The following is a 16,690-nucleotide window of genomic DNA, read 5'->3' as shown; positions in this document are numbered from 1 at the left end:
TTCCTTTGCCCACTCTACCATAAATACCATCCATGTTCAAGACAATGAAGACAAATTTATCCAGTGGGGGAAAAAACCTGCAAACGTTTGAAAGGGAATGGGATTACATTTGGGGGGATTTTCATTCTAGCTTTACGTGGTAGTGCTTACTACATTTTCAGATTCATAAAGGTACAGACGTGATTAGGACGGGGTTGCCGAGGCCGCAGACAGACCGTCTGGCCGCGCTCCTTGCCGTCCCCGCAGGCCGCCGTCCCCGCAGGCCGCCGTCCCCGCTGCTCGCCGCTAGCTCCCCCCCTTCTTTACGGTACAGACTCCAAAATGATAGAAATGGGGAAAACCATTTTCAGATCAAAGTAAGGTGTGAGCACGCTGGCAAGGCAAGCCTACGCAACATGACGAGTCAGCGCCGAGCGGCGCGGGTGCTCTGGCGAGGTGTTTGCCCTGCTTTCTAGGACAAACGGCCCGGTGGGATGCTGCTGCCCTTAGCAGCCGCGCACCGGCTTGCGGGACATCGACGTGCACTGCGGCCGATTCAGCCCCAGCGCGGCTTTGTAAGAAACCAGCTCCCCGGTGCGAGAAGCCTTTAGGTGCTCAGGGACATGGTGTAGTGCTGCTCTTGGCAGTGTTAGGTTTACGGTTGGACTCGATGATCTTAAAGGTCTTTTCCAACCTATACGATTCTGTGATTCTGTGATTGTGTGAAGCCGGCCGGGAGCAGCCCGGGCAGCCGCGGCTCCCTGCCCAGCTCGCTGCCCAGCGCCGCCGTAGCGGCAGTCGCGCCGGGCTGCACCGGTGGGCGGGCGGGGCAACGCCGGGCAGTGGCAACGCCGGGCAGTGGCAACCCCCGCAGTGGCAACCCTCCCGCAGTGGCAACCCCGGGCAGTGGCAACCCCCGCAGTGGCAACCCCCCCGCAGTGGCAACCCCGGGCAGTGGCAACCCCGGGCAGTGGCAACCCCCGCAGTGGCAACCCCCCCGCAGTGGCAACCCCGGGCAGTGGCAGCCCCGGGCAGTGGCAGCCCCGGGCAGTGGCAACCCCGGGCAGTGGCAACCCCCCCGCAGTGGCAGCCCCGGGCAGTGGCAACCCCCCCGCAGTGGCAGCCCCGGGCAGTGGCAGCTCCGGGCAGTGGCAACCCCCCGCAGTGGCAACCCCGCGGGGCTGGCGGCCGCGGGCGAGCTGGGCGGCTCGGCGGGGCCGGGCGCGGGGCCGGGGCGCAGCTCGGCCGCTGCCTCGGCGCGCTCCGCTGCAGGGGCTCCCCGCTTCCTGAGGACGGGCTCCTGCCTCAAGGCAGCTTCCCTCCGCGGTTCGGCCGGGAAGCGGTAGCGCGCAGCCTGAGCTGGCATCGCCCCTTTCGCTTTGCTGAGCGCGCTGTGGCTGTTTGCGGAACGCGCTGGCGCGCTCTTACCCCGGCTGCTCGCCTGGAGGCTTTCGTGTGGATTGTCCCTGCGTCCCAGAATTAATCCGTTGGGTATATATGTTAAGTACTTGGAAAGCGTTTTTCGAAATGGGAATTTTCGGGCCTCCCCATGCTATCCTTCCTTGCTTCGGCTTTGGTGCTAGTAGGGATTTTTATTTCAGCACTAAAATAAAGCTGTTTGTCTTGTTCCGTAGCCTTTGAGTCCGTTGTCTGACTGTACATCAAGATGGCAAAGCAAAAGCGTAAGAATTCAAAGGCAGTGGAAGAAGAGGAGGTGGAGGAAGGTGATAAAGGCGAGATGACAGACTTGAACACAATCTGGTCTGAAAGCACGTCTGAAACTGAAAACCTAGAGGTGCTTGGGGGTGGTGGACAACTGACCCCGGAGGGTGAAAGCAGCAGGCTCCTCCCGTCTGAAAAAAGTTGAGTGGAACTGGATGGCTCCCGTACTGTGGCCTGCACATTCGCAGCCTCGCTAGCTGTCCCTGGCCTGCCTACAGGTAAGTACCTGACGCAGGCTTTCCCAAGAACCCTTCTTTTATTACTTCATAAGTTTGTGTGGCAGAGTCCTGGACGGTTTAAGGAGATAACATTAGAAAAGATGTTAGTCGATTTGAGTTGTCCTGGGTAGATTGCTCAAGAAAATGGCAGTGGGACATGGGAGCCTTTTACCACTGATGGCTGTCACTAGTGACTGGAAACCGTTCCTGGCAGCTGACTCCTCAGCAGTCACAGTTATTCAAGTTGCTGATCGTAGCTGGTGCTTACTAATCAGTCACTGCCTAATAATGAAAATAAACGTAGTTTTTTGGTGTATATGCTCAACTTGGCTACATGTGATTTTGGGTAGTTTAAAGGTGGTATTGTCATTTTAGGAGAAGGCAGCAGCTGTTCAGCAGATGGGGTATGATTCTGCTGTGGCACAGAGGTGTTTGGGTGTAGCAGGAGCAGGTATATTCCCCTGAGCAGTGTGGAACTCTGCTTTGTGGAACTTACCTGGGTAACAGGACATATGTGCCTTGGGAATTGCAACCGCTGGACATCATGCTGCAGGAAGAGAGGGTGAAGAGGGGAGTTCCAGGGACTTTATGGACCATTACGGTAGTTAAACCTGGGTAAGAATTGCAGGGTTAGGCACTGGGATAAGAGTTTCATGTTCAGCAATCATCCGTGTTCGATCAGTCGCTTTTCTGTTGTCACACTGGAACGCCTGTTACCATTTGGTCGTTGCAGAGGGCATTAATTCCCCCCGAAAGTGTCATCTTTGATAACATCTAACTCTTCCAAATAATTTTAATGTTCTCTCTAGGACAAAAGCAGAAGAAATCCAATTCTGATATGCAAGGAAAGAGAATTCAAGTTGATGAATCGGGAGCTATTCCAAGAATGCAACGTTGCTATCGCATTGAGTACTTCCTTCTACCAGATGACCTCGGACCTAGAAGCCTGGATTTGGTGTTGTTTGGGGTGGTTGCAAAGCTCTTTACAGAATCTGATTCCAAGGTAAAAGACATACTTAAGTAATCCAAAATCTCATATATAGAAGGTGAGAGAATGTTTTCAGATACGGAGTGATGTAGTTGCATGTTGTTTTAGCAGCTGCGTAGGCCTTGTCTGCACACACAGATATAGAACGAATATCAAGGATAGAACTTGACTCTGCTAGTCCAGATCAGCAGTAACTTCTTACATTTGTAGTAGGAGGCAGGTGGATTTCAGAGTATTTTACTTTTGTTTTCCTCTAGATTATCAGTTTTACTTGGGATTATAGCTTTTATCTTTCAAGTACCAAGATAATAATATAATAATTTGAAGGCAACTATCCATTTTATTAACAGTGAATAAAATAAATGAAATCTATGCCTCTGATCTTTGTTGAGGAGAAAAAGATTTTTAAGGTACTTGAGAAATTTTGCAAATTTTGTTTTGTTTAGACACGTGTCTAAATGAATCCTGTGCATTCAAATCCAGGAACCTAAAAATTGGATATATTATTTTGAATACACCTTGTTTTGTTAAGAAATTATATCTAAAAAGTCAATGCTAATTTTTTTTTTTAAATTTGAGAGAGAGACTGTTGGTTTTAACGCAACCTGTATACTCTCAGGTTTTGTCTTTGCACAACAATCTTTCTAATGGCCCTCTTTGATTGCTTTGCACTTCTGAGTATTGGCTTGATGTTTTTGTTAAACAAAACGCACTTGCAAAGTTGCTGATTGAAATGTGCTTTATTGGCAACTCTGATGAGTGCTTTGGCCTTCCAATTTACCAGCATGTACATGTGAAGTTTAGTGCTGGTGCTTTAATTTTGTAAATACCAATTCAGCATTTTAAAGTGTATATATTTGCTTTTACAGTATTCTGTTAAGTCTTCAGTCCACAATCTCATGCTGAGCAACAGCTTAATTGCTGTTTGTCCTTACCTCAGGTCTTCGTATCAGACCTTGACTTGATAAGACTGCTTTGTCTGAATCCAACAAAATATGCTGCTCTGACACAGCAAGGGGGGGGTCATGTAAGACCCAGCACAAGCTGGAGAAATAAGAAACGTACAGTTTGAGAGCAGTGGTGGTAGTGGTCAGCGTGTAAATACAAGTTCTTCGGTACTGGTCAGCTCCTGTCAAGATTTTAATCTTTTGTCTTAATAGGCTATTACACCATGGTTTGAAAATGACAAGATGGGGGTATCATGGAACCATAGTGTTGCTATCGGTGTCACTAATGAATATCTAATAAAACGAAGAGATCACAAATTAATTTTAAAAATCTGGGATACCAAGGACAAAGTTTCCTCAAAAGTGAAGCCTAATAAACCAAACATTATTTCTTCACTAGAAGGAGATGCAGAGGCTGTTAGTAAGTCTAATGCAAACAGGCACATTATAAAACATAGCTTGAAATTGTGACTGCACCTGTTGATAAGTTATTGTTGCAATTATTTGACATCCGTATGTCATTCCCACTAAAACAATTCCTACTTGTGTTTTAATGAATGCATGAGTAAGTTTCTGAAAATATGGATGGCAGGAAAATATAATTAGAGTTATTATTTGAGTTATTTGAGTCTATTATTTGAGTTATTTGAGTCTATTATTTGAGTTATTTGAGGATGTTGGGTAGTAATGTTAGTACGAATGTATCCATTTTTCAAAGATGGATTTTTCTTTTTGTTGTCCTGAGGAGAAGCAAAACTTGTACAGCCACATTTTTATGCTGTGCATCTTTCCATTTCATCTTCTCCCCCTTGTTGTCTCCCACAACCCCATAATTTGAACCTATGCTTACATTTTGACCACACTAGCTTGAAGGTCAGTGGCTTCAAAGACAGTTATTTTATAATTTATAGTTAATTTTTACTAGTGGAGTTAATTTAATTAAAGGAGAGAGACCTTGTTAGGGCTCTTACAGACATATATGAAATGACATCTTCATCCTTAATAAATACAAGAGAACTAAGCATGAGATGAAACCTGTAGGAAATGGGGTATCCTTTGTTCTGATGGCCTAAAACTACTGTTAAAATTAATTTTACTATTAAAATACACATAATTTGTTAGTAAAAACTGTAATTGTTCTCTCTTTCCCATGTCTATGAGTGGATAGAGATTTGGTGAGGTTCTAAGATTTCAAATGCTAGTTAGTACAGGGTTGTGTTTCTTTCGATTGAACTGATAGTAATAAATCAAATGTTTGCTCAGATATGGGGGGTTTATCAGCAAATCGGCTTTGCAACGGGTGGAAATTTCTGACAGCATGTGGTTTTGCTCTTTAAGATAGGCTGAGCACCTGAGTGGCTGTTGTTGAGGAATGGAAACTTGTTTGTAGTTCAGTATTTTCTCAAGAGCAGCCTTACCCTTTAGCACCGGGAGGAAGGCAAGGCAAAGGATTAAAGGCTGTGCCTCCTGGAGCTGCAGGCTTTCAGAGGAGCCTGCGTGGAGAAGCCGCCGCAGCGCGCTGCCAGGGCCGTTTGCCTCCCCGGCAGGCTCCCTGTTCTGGGAGTTCCCCCAAGCCTCAGCTGCCCCAGCGTTTTCTTCTGAATATGTATTGTAGCGTATGCGGGGAGAACGTTTTATGCTAGATTCTTCTGGGGCCTTTGAGGTAAATCTCAGTAACTCTGGTGATTTTTGTCTCCAGAGTAACCAAACTGAGGTCTAAGAGTGGCTTCTTATAGATAGTAGGAAAAGGGGAAGAGGTGCCACACTAGGCAATGAAGGCTCAACCAGGGAATTTCTTTCCTTTTCCCGTTTCCCCTTTCCCCTTTCCCCTTTCCCCTTTCCCCTTTCCCCTTTCCCCTTTCCCCTTTCCCCTTTCCCCTTTTCCCTTTTCCTTTTCCCTTTTCCTTTTCCCCTTTCCCCTTTCCCCTTTCCCCTTTCCCCTTTCCCCTTTTCCCTTTCCCTTTTCCCCTTTTCCCTTTTCCCCTTTCCCCTTTTCCCTTTCCCCTTTTCCCTTTCCCCTTTTCCCTTTCCCTTTCCCCTTTTCCCTTTTCCTTTTCCCCTTTCCCCTTTCCCCTTTCCCCTTTCCCCTTTTCCCTTTCCCTTTTCCCCTTTTCCCTTTTCCCCTTTCCCCTTTTCCCTTTCCCCTTTTCCCTTTCCCCTTTTCCCTTTCCCTTTCCCTTTTCCCCTTTCCCCTTTCCCCTTTCCCCTTTCCCCTTTCCCCTTTCCCCTTTCCCCTTTTCCCTTTTCCTTTTCCCTTTTCCTTTTCCCCTTTCCCCTTTCCCCTTTCCCCTTTCCCCTTTTCCCTTTCCCTTTTCCCCTTTTCCCTTTTCCCCTTTCCCCTTTTCCCTTTCCCCTTTTCCCTTTCCCCTTTTCCCTTTCCCTTTCCCCTTTTCCCTTTTCCTTTTCCCCTTTCCCCTTTCCCCTTTCCCCTTTCCCCTTTTCCCTTTCCCTTTTCCCCTTTTCCCTTTTCCCCTTTCCCCTTTTCCCTTTCCCCTTTTCCCTTTCCCCTTTTCCCTTTCCCTTTCCCTTTTCCCCTTTCCCTTTTCCCCTTTCCCCTTTCCCCTTTCCCCTTTCCCCTTTCCCCTTTCCCCTTTCCCCTTTCCCCTTTCCCCTTTCCCCTTTCCCCTTTCTCCTTTCCCCTTTCTCCTTTCCCCTTTCCCCTTCTCCCTTTTCCCTTTTCCCTTTTCCCTTTTTCTTTTCTTTTCCCTTTTCCCTTTTCCCTTTATAGATGGGGTAAAATACGCAGTGCTATTGCAAAGAAAATTCTTTGAAGAGAGTCAACCAGCACCCAGCTGTACAAAAATCAAAGCAGCAAAGGAGTCCAAGGCAGAGGAGGAGTCTTGAGCCCTTCCTGTTGAAGGTGTAACAGTCTGAAAACTGGAACTGGCGTACGGGTGAAAAGGGAGGGGGTTGCAATGGCAGCTTGAGTAATGGGCGAGCAGGAACGGGACTGAGGAATCTACTGAGGGAACAACGTGTTGCAGGAAGACTGAGGTATTACAGCTAGAACAAGTCTTTAATAGCTTTGGAATAGAATTGGGCAGAAAAGAGATTTAGCTGGCTCACAGCAAGTTTTTAAGGGACGCTAGAAAAAAGCATCGGGGTTTGCTGCTGCTTCATGTTTGTAAGTGATTGCGTTAACACGTAGAGCCATGACTAGAACATAAGTTCCCAGATTCTTGCTGTTTCTCGGCTGTTGGCAAATATCTGGAGTCCCGTAGCAGAATGTCACATTTCCTTTGAATTACTGGTTCATGGAGAAGTACGAAAGTTTGTTCCCAACATCGGTGGGATCCCGATCGTATGCAGTTTTGTAATCTGGCCTTGCCTTGTGCCTGTTGAGAACCTGCTGCCATACTGCCGCAAATAACACCACAATCTGGCCTTGTGTCAGGTTCTCCGTCTAGCGGCAGCGTGTTTGTAGCCACATCTTCTTAAACCCTGCTGCTAGCTTTCCTCGTCCCCTCTGGAGCCCCGATCCGGTCTGTTCACTGGAAAGCAGGGATTTCTCTGCACCTGGGCACTGTCGAACGGAGCAGAGTGCTCTGCTGCGAGCTCAGAAAGCACATGGAACCACGTTGCAGTGCCTGACTGGAGATCATGGGGGCTGAGAGCTCACAATAGCAACCGAAGTCAATAGCAGATGAATGAAAACTTAATTAATGAAAATGAAAATAAATATATAATGCTGAGAATTCTTAAAAAATTAGGTCCTTGGCTTTCCAGCTGGGCCACCAAGGTTAGTGGAAACCTTTTGCCTTTTTTTTTTGTAGTTCAATTTTCAGTCTCCACAATGGAGATAATATTTGACACGTTACAGAAAGTGTTAAAAGTTAAGAAAGGACAAAGATGTTTCAGCAATGAGTGTTACAGACTCTCAGGACTTCAGTAATTCTTCTGCTACACCAGGGTTACTGCTTGGATACCCTGTAAGAAACGGCCCCAGCCCTGCATTGTGCAGTGAGAAGAAAGCTAACTCTCGCAATGCGCTTTCATTGAGCAACACAATGAACAGCAGTGTGCGACCTGGGGCAGAGGACCGTGGCAAAATGTGTTTAATCCTCGTCTGAGGTCTCAGATACATATATATTTACCAAAGGGCTGAATTCAAGCAGCACAGACCTTTTATTTTGAAAATTTCTGCTTTTAGGCAGTTGGCCTTGCAGTTTCATAGTTGTTTTCATAGAATGTTTTTATGAACAAAAAATGTCCAAAAAGTACTGGAAAGCAATTATTATGAAACTCTGTACTTGACTTCAGTAATCTTGTGAAAATGCAAACAAAATGCTTGCTTGTTTGTTTTTGTTTGTTTTTTCCTTAATTTTAGATTTTTATGGTGAAAACAAAGCTAACAGCTAGGTCGTCACTCTGTGTTATGTCTGTGATTTTGTTAGATCTACAAACAAAAACGGACTTGCCAAATACTCAGATAGAATTATCCAGGAGGAAACCTTGTTAGTGCAGTAAGGTACTGGGGATTAGCAGATAACCTGATTTCCTCCTATATTAGTGGCCGATGCAGGGCTGCTAGCATTACGTGGAGGAGCACTGTGTCACTGGCTTCGGTTGGCTGTCTTTTTACGTTTTGTTTCGTTTTTTCTGATGGTTAATGACACGCGCCATGGAAGGAGGAGTGGAAGAGTTCCTGGTGTCGCCCGCTGCAGAACGCATGTGGATTTTGGTGGTAGTGCCATCTAGTGATGGGCCCGGAGGGCACTGATGGACCGAGGACTGAAGCCTGCGAAGGTAGAAGATGAAGGTAGAAGTTCAAGGAGATGAAGGGCAGGAACACAGCTTCCCGTTCAGAGGAATGGAGAAATGCCAGCGTTTTGCCTACGTGCTAACCCATTCTGTACTTCTGTTAAGGAAGAAAGGAGTGTCCCGAAGGTCTCTTTATGTTTCTTTTCATTGACTTTGAAAAACTATGTGCACTATTGGGTGTACCAGTACTTGTGCTCTGTAAAACTGGTAAGTTGTTACAGTTGCTCAGTATCCTGCTTACAGCCAGGTAGAAACCTCATATTGCATTGCTTCATCTTTGCTTACTTCCAGATAATGGCAAATTTTGTTCTTTATTGCGTGGAACGTATTCAGCCACGCAGGTGCAAATTCTCCCTGCCATTCATACAATGTTGATTTGCACTAATCTCACTGTAATTAAGACCTAGATCTCATTGTAAGGCTGATACATTGTGAGGCTAAATGTTGAGTAATTAACACTGAAATCTGTGACTGTAGAGTGTTTTTCTGTAATTAAACGACATTCAAACAGGTGTCGTATGTTATACTTATGGCAGATATGAAACATTGACTAAATATCTGGACATTTCTACACATTGTGTAAGAGATCTGGACACTATTAACATTACTTGTTTTTGATGAGTATTCAGTAGAATAGCAATTGAAACAGTTTATTAAAATAAATAAGGAAAAGTAATGTATTACTTCTTATGTATGCAGTCTTTCATGCATTAAGATATGTTATGGACATCAGTACCTACTTAAGTACAGATAGGACATTCACCGCTAACAAAATATTATTTGGGTGTTCTCACCTCATTTTAATTACTTGTTAATTCCTAGTTTTGTTTTAAATTGCAGCATGAAAATTACCACAAAACTTATTTTTCTAGGAAATAAAGTATGACTTCGTAATATTTTAGTTTCTCTGCATGATCTCTCAGAGTCCCTTAAAAATATTTTATTTTATACATTTTAGGCTTATTCAAACTCATCCTTGACTCAGAGACAAAAATTAAATGGATTGTGGTTTTGAGTTACAAATACAGCTTGCATAAGACTTCTCACCACATCTTCCTAGAGCTTTACAGATGCATTTTGTGAGTCTTACGGGAGTTATCAAAACATAGCAAGACTTAATAGCAAATGTAAAACCTGTTTTAATTCAGCAGAAGCAACTGATCTGAATGGACTAGCAACATCTAATTGTGGTTTGCCACATCCCTCAAGGACAGATGACTGATGTACAGCGGGGTAAGAATGTGGCACTTGCATTGGGAAATGTTCAGGTGTTAAAAATATAGTTGAAGATCTGTAATTGTTTTTCAGTATCTATGGGGTTTTTAACATTTTATAATTATACTGTGGTTTCAGAAGTGGTTAACTACTGCTTTTTGCACCCATGCCTACTGATTGTAGGAGAGGAACAAAAGCGTTAAGATCCCCTTTGATACATCAAGCGTGTTATAGTATATTTGGGGTGAAGAAGCTGTTTATGAAAAAATTACATAAAATAACAAACTTTGCTCAGCTTGCTTGTTTGTGCATGTTTTTTCTTCTGTTCACTTGTATGCTGTGACTTCAGATTTGTGAGATAAGACTGTCATTAAGACTCGATGGAGGAGGAACAGGAGGTATTCTGCTGCTAGTTGCTCAGCTGAAAGGGTTAGGAAGTGGCAAAAGTGAGGAGTGTTGCAGGTCAGGGTACCTCATTCTTTCCAAAAGGTTGAAGGTAGCGTCAGCGATAACAGTTGCTGGCAGAGCAGGCTTTGCTGGCTTGGGAGCTCAATGAATCAACTCTATAACTATGAATTTGTATTGGGTCAAATTACCATAGGTAGTTTTCTGAAGCAATTAAGGTAATCCTGAGGTTATACTGCCGTAGTAGCGTCGTTCCCTATTTGTTCTGTTCTGCTTTTAGGAACAGCTCTTCACTCTTTTGGTTTAAGAAGTCATTTATCTTCTCAGTGGTAAATTTCTGACAAGTAGCATGTCACTCTCCAAAATTGTAGAAAAGGTTAGAGGGTTCAAGACTTGAGAAACTATAACATTTTAAATAAATCGTATTTTCTTGGGTATTATTCATAATGGAAAACTTTGCACTTGAAATAGACATGAATCATGAAGAGGGTGTATCTCGAATACATCACCCAGAATGTCATTTAGAAAAACATCAACTCTTAAATTACTTTCTTAAGGTTCCCATCTTGTTTCTAAACAATTAATTGTGTTGATAGCACAAGATAACAAATCCACTCCTGTGTTCCATGATGTGCTTTCTTGTTTTATGCTGTTGTGTAAGTTGGAGAATTTCTCCTGAACAAGATTTAGTCAGATTGTTACCCTGCTCAAAAGATAATGAAGTAGATTAAAGGACTCCTAATGCCTTCAGCACAAATACGAACTCAGCTTTACAGATGGACATTTCTGAGTATTTTGTACGTCGTGAGAACACTGCCATTTCTGATAAGCGCATCTGCAAGTGAATCTTGCAGTTCAAATGGTATGGGGTTTGTGTGGCAGAAAGAAAACATACGTTTGTAGAGATGAACAAAATCAGCAAGAATGTTGAATTGCTCATGGAAGCAACACCTTTAGTTCATTTCAGATAGTTTTCATTTAGGTGCAAAATCCATCTTCAAAAAAACCCATTCTCCCAGCACTTAGAAAATCCAGCCGTCTTGCTTTAGGCTCCTAGCTTGTATTCTTTTGAGCTGCTATGGATGCTTCTTTCACAAAGGTGCTGTATTGTAAGATTTGAGAGAATGTTGATTTTTAATCAATGTCTTGTTATATCGTCTTGCATAATTCTTGGTTTGCTGCCTGTTCTGTTTTTAACGGTGCTCAGTTTCTGGCTTGTAGACTAAAGACTCTTCTGTTCATGTCCACCATATATAGCCTTTGCTAACTGAGCTATTTCCTATGAAAGTAAATACCATGTGATTGCATGATGAAATAAAATGGGGCCCTCAGCTTCATAACTGCTAGAAGCAGTTGGGCTGGTGCGTTTATATTTTGCGTACCTGTTTGCGATAATAGAAATGGAAAAAACAACCTTTGGAATGGAATTTTATTTGTTAACGGCTTATGGGAGGAGATACCTGGTGCAAATGGGAGTTGGGGTTGTTGAAACTAAGTAGGGTTTTTACTCCAAAAGTAGCGCTGGTGAAATCTTGCTCTGCAACTCAGAATGTGAACTGTTGCTACTCTGAGTGCCATGAGCACGTCCTTGCTGCTCCAAGATGGGTGTCCATGTTGTGTAAGATCTAATGTAGAACTCCAGGGCATAACCTTACTTTGGACTTGCTCTGCATTTCATAAGCATCTTTATTGCTGAAGTATAAGGATATTTGGAGGATATTTGTTCAGTTTAAGTCTGAAAGTGTAGTTCCTTATGCTGTTGCTGTTCCCTTGCATGCATTTATACTCTATCACGCAAGCAACAAAATTCTGGTGAAACATGAACAAATGAGATCAGTATTTTGCAAAATTAGGAGCATGTGTTTAGTCTTCATGCAAACATAACTTTCAGTACAGATTAACTGGAATAGAAATCCTTTTTAGGTAGCAATATTGTAATAGTTTTTTAAACCCCCCCAAAATCATTACTGGAAACGTATTTAGAGGTATTACAGTCTAATGACACAAGAGCTATGTAAAAATATTTATCAGGATATTAATTCTTCTGGAAAAAATTACCTCTTCCAAGTGATGCTCAAACAGATAAAATGAATTAATATTATATCTGTACGTACATCACTGTTGCTTTATCATATCCCTGAACATTCTCACTCTACCTGTATTGTGACTGCGGTGATGGTTTTTTCTAGCTTCATGTTCAAAGAATTATTATTATTGTAATGATCATTCTTTGTGGAGGACTAGTGAGTTACCTGACAAGCAGCCTACATGTTTACTCTAAAAGCAAATCTGAGACTCAGGAAGTTATATTTTACCAATTTTATTACTGGCAAAGTTTTGCTGCTCCTTTGTGCACCTGGAAAAGAATCTTTTTTTTCTAAAGAATCAGGTTTCTTCTTCCCTCATATTATGTCAAAAGTCTACAGCCAGAAAGTATGATAGTCATGATAATTGTACGTGCATTTCTTCGCTCAAATTGGTTCCAGAAAAATTCTTAATACTGCTGTAAATGCCCACATATGGTCTGATATCCCCTATGCCTTCTCAGTCTGCAGTGGGAAGGTTTCCAACAAATCCAGCAATGAATTCTGTGTTACCTCCGCAGACTCCACAGTTCCGTTTCCTTCATTTATTCCCACCACTGGGAGGTTCCTATATATAGTGGTGGTCTCTAGGGCCTCTGACTCTTTGCAGCGATTTTTCTTTTTTTATTGAGGCAAATGAAACAGCCTGGTTGGTTTTAGTTTCAGCAGGTCTATTTTTTTCTTAGAATGATGGTTTACTTATAAAACCGCATGCAAACTTTTTTTATTTAGATTTTTTGTTCCCCAGGCAATTATTTTGAGTCTGTCATTCACTACTTAGTTAACCATATATTAACAATTTTGACTGTGTGTTTTTATAGGAATACAAAGATCTCGGAAAGCCGTGTTTTTAATGTTGATCACTTTTAGTGCTGCAAAACCACACAACCAACCTTCTCCCTCCCCACTCCCAGCTATTACTACCGTCCTTTTTGAAACATCTCTGAGGATAGGTAGAGTTATTTGGGAAATGCTTGGCTTAATCTGTGTAATGAACTATTATTTTTAGTGCTGTAAACATACATTGCTTCAAGCTTCACAGCCACAGTCTTGATTCATCGCTCACTGCATGGATGCCTGTCTGAATTAAAATAATGTTTGTGAAGCCGCTGAAGATCTTAGACCTCTGAGATTAAGATTCCTGGGAGGAGGAGGAAGAAAGGATGTTTGAAAGACTTGATGCCAAGGATAAAGGGAAGATGTTGCACATATTAATAAATCTGGGAGAAGATGCTGTAGATTGAATATGATAATCTGGAGACAATATTCAGCACCAGAAATCCTTAAAGTTATTTATCCTTGTGAGAAGCTGTGTGGGCAGTAGGCAGGGAGAGTTGTACTTTGGGTCCCAGGCACATAATACTGGTCGCACTCAGAGATGATGGAGTTCTTGCAGTCTGTGCTATTAGCAATCAAATGTTTGTTAGATTAAAGCCTTAAAAAAAAAAAATGAATGTCATAATACGTGTGTAAAAGAGTAGACTGCATGTATCTGTCTACATATGTTGAACTATAGTTATTTCATTACTAAACATTGTACCTCTCAAAACATCATCAAATGCTTTTATTTTCAAACTTCTATTATTATAAATCATGCCTATAAATCTAATTAGAACAGGGACTAGCTTTTGTGACTCCTGATGTCAAAATTTCTTGGACAGACATTGTATTTCCTTGAAGTGCAGGTAAGATTCTACCACTGATTCTGTCGCGCCATTGTGAGGAATCTTTAGGGCTGAATGCGTTCTTCACAGATAAAACAATTTTGCTGTGGTATGTCTTGTACTGCTGCCCTCCGGGTACAATATATTACAGGGATCTGAAGACAGGGCCAACAAAATCGTTTATTCAGGAGATTTAAAATGCAGTGAGATTCGTCTCTGTTAAACAGCCTGTTTCTGATTAATACTCATTTTTCAGCAGCAGTAATATGTCAAATTTGTAAGGAATGCGTGTACTTTAGGGAATAAAATGTGTGATGGCTTGTGAAGAACCATTTACAGCGGTGGCTGGTATTACAAAGTCTGGGAAGCTTGTTAATGCTGAAACTAAGTGACAGCATTCCTAGCTGCATTTTCTCCCTCAGAAGGCAGTTGCTCCTATAATAGAGCAAAACTGTATTTATTCTAGATTTCTGGTCTATCTGTAATTGTGTTACAGTATATACCAAATGTGAACAGTAACAGAACAGACATCTTTCTCTTTCCTCAAAAAGCAAAGCAGATGCACAGAAAAATCTCTAAGTAAGGTAGTATGTACTATAAGATCTTTTACTGTGTGCGTCTCTTCAGGTACGTACTTGGTCTCTTACTTAAAAGAGAAGGACCATGTATCCTGTTGATATCCTTTTTTGATCTCCTTTACATTTATATTCTGGCAGTTGAGCTCTTTTAGACTTGAAATTTAAAAAAACAATTGGATGGAATCATTAGCATGGCAGGGATTTGGTTTTTTATTTTCCATACTTCTTAAATAACTTCAAATCTTTTTAATGTTTTCAGAAGTGTGATATTTGCAAAAACCAGATTTCTGGATAAGGCTCACCTTCTGAAGCAGAAAGCAGTTGCGGTCCCCCAGTTAATTCAACTTCAAAAGAAACTGAGAAAACAAATGATAATGTGGGAATTCTGACATATGAAGCAGACACAACAGCCACCACGAATGGTAAGTTCTGGATGGAGTTATGGACTAGATTTGAAAAGGTAGATAGGGAATTCTGGTTATCTTCTTTTTTTAAAAAAATTATTTTATTATTATTTTAAAGAATTCAAGGTTGAAACAAAGAAGTAAGAGTTACGGGACCTGTGCTTTAGTCCCAGCTCTGCCATGAGCTTTCTGTGTTTCTTCAGCCGCTAATAAAACTTTATTTTTGAGTTTCCTTAGCTAGTAGTGGGAAGCAGGGATGATGATGGTTCTTTTGTACTACGTGGAGCGTTCCACGGTGAAGTGATGGATCTTTGCAAGGGACTTGGGTGAACAATGGTGTAAAACAGTTAAAGAGTAATGTTGGAGCTAAAACAGCTATTCCAGCTGCGAAATTATCAAGCTGTTGTTTTGTATCACTTGCACTGCTTTTTCCACTAGAGACCAGGTTTCGATCTGTGGTTTACAGTCCGTTTTTATTTCCAGTGCTTGTTCATTATGTTAAATGAAAACCCACAGCCCCACTGAGTGATACTTTGCTCTCTCATCTGCAGCTTACAATTGACTAAGGCCGTATGAAAGGTGGGAGGAGATGATAACCCCTGCAACAACGGACGCTAAAGCATATATTAACTCACCCGTGCTAAACAGCGTGCTTGTCTGACCAAAAACTAGCACAGCATCCCAGGGTTGCAGTGCGCATGGCTCCCGGCACACATGATGAAAAATACGTTTGCTTATCCATAAGCGTCACCGGGCAGGAATGCTAACATGCAGTCGTAGCATCGTTCTCTCAAAGTAAGCGAATGCACCGATAGCGTCAGCCAGATCTTTGCTTGCCAGCCGTCTTCTGTTGCCGCCCACTGCGGCAGAGCTTGGTGCGCCTGCTTTTACGGACAGACCTTTCGAAGGGCAGTAACACTAGTGCAGAACAGGGCGTGCAGAGAAACAGGCAGGCACTGTGGAGCCCTCTGAGTGCACGCAGACGGTGGTGGGCAGCTCAGGCTGCAGCACAGGGCTACGTCTGAAGAGCTTAGCCCCGAACCACGTCGGCTCTGTTCACCTCTGGCGCTGGTTTGCTCTTTCTTTCCCGTGACTCTGGACACCCCTGACTTAGGCGATCACTTCTCCACAGTTATCTCTCAAACTTCCGCACCCTGTCTCTTTCAAAATTAAGGCAGTTAGAACTTTTCATTTCCAAGCTTTTGATAAAGTTACGCACTTTGTAGGGAGTTTTCTATGTGGGTTATCACTTTGCTTCAGTTCAGAGCGGACTGTTTTTTCCTCAGTGTCGTTTTGGTACTGCTAATATTTCTAGGCATGTTACTATTGTTATTAAAAGGTAAAACTTTAGTAATACATTGCATGCCTCTCTCTTCTCCATTTGAGTGTTAAATTTGCCCTTAAAACATTCTGCCATTCCTTTTATTGTAGGAATGACAATAAACCAGAAGCAGCAGCAGTGATATTTCTACAATTCTTCTTTTAAGTTGTTGTGTTCGCTTGCTACATTTTTTGTCAAACTTAAACTACTTTGTGCTGAAATTCTGTACTCGCTTAATTAACTGATTGGACAAAGCATCTGAAGCTAGGATTTAAATACTTGAGGCTGGGACTGACTGTGCTTTTACTGGTTGGGTAAAGACTGGATCTGAGCAAAAAGAATTTTGGGAATAATTACTCAGTCTCTAAGAAAATGACAACTATTAATGAGTTTATCTTTGTGGT

At 42.6% G+C, this 16,690-nt stretch overlaps 1 protein-coding gene across 1 annotated transcript in view; it reads left to right on the top strand.

Moving 5' to 3' along the window:
• The first annotated feature begins 2,805 nt into the window (after positions 1–2,805).
• The window catches only part of CFAP92 (cilia and flagella associated protein 92 (putative)), a 33,877-nt gene continuing 19,992 nt past the window's right edge, over positions 2,806–16,690 (top strand). The window contains 2 exon segments of the mRNA XM_075514376.1: positions 2,806–2,922; positions 4,068–4,275. Of these exon segments, the coding sequence (XP_075370491.1) occupies positions 2,806–2,922; positions 4,068–4,275 (325 nt within the window).

The sequence above is a fragment of the Mycteria americana genome, chromosome 11 (genome assembly GCF_035582795.1).
Source record: "Mycteria americana isolate JAX WOST 10 ecotype Jacksonville Zoo and Gardens chromosome 11, USCA_MyAme_1.0, whole genome shotgun sequence".
NCBI lineage: Eukaryota > Metazoa > Chordata > Aves > Ciconiiformes > Ciconiidae > Mycteria > Mycteria americana.
This window is presented reverse-complemented; position numbering and strand designations above follow the sequence as displayed.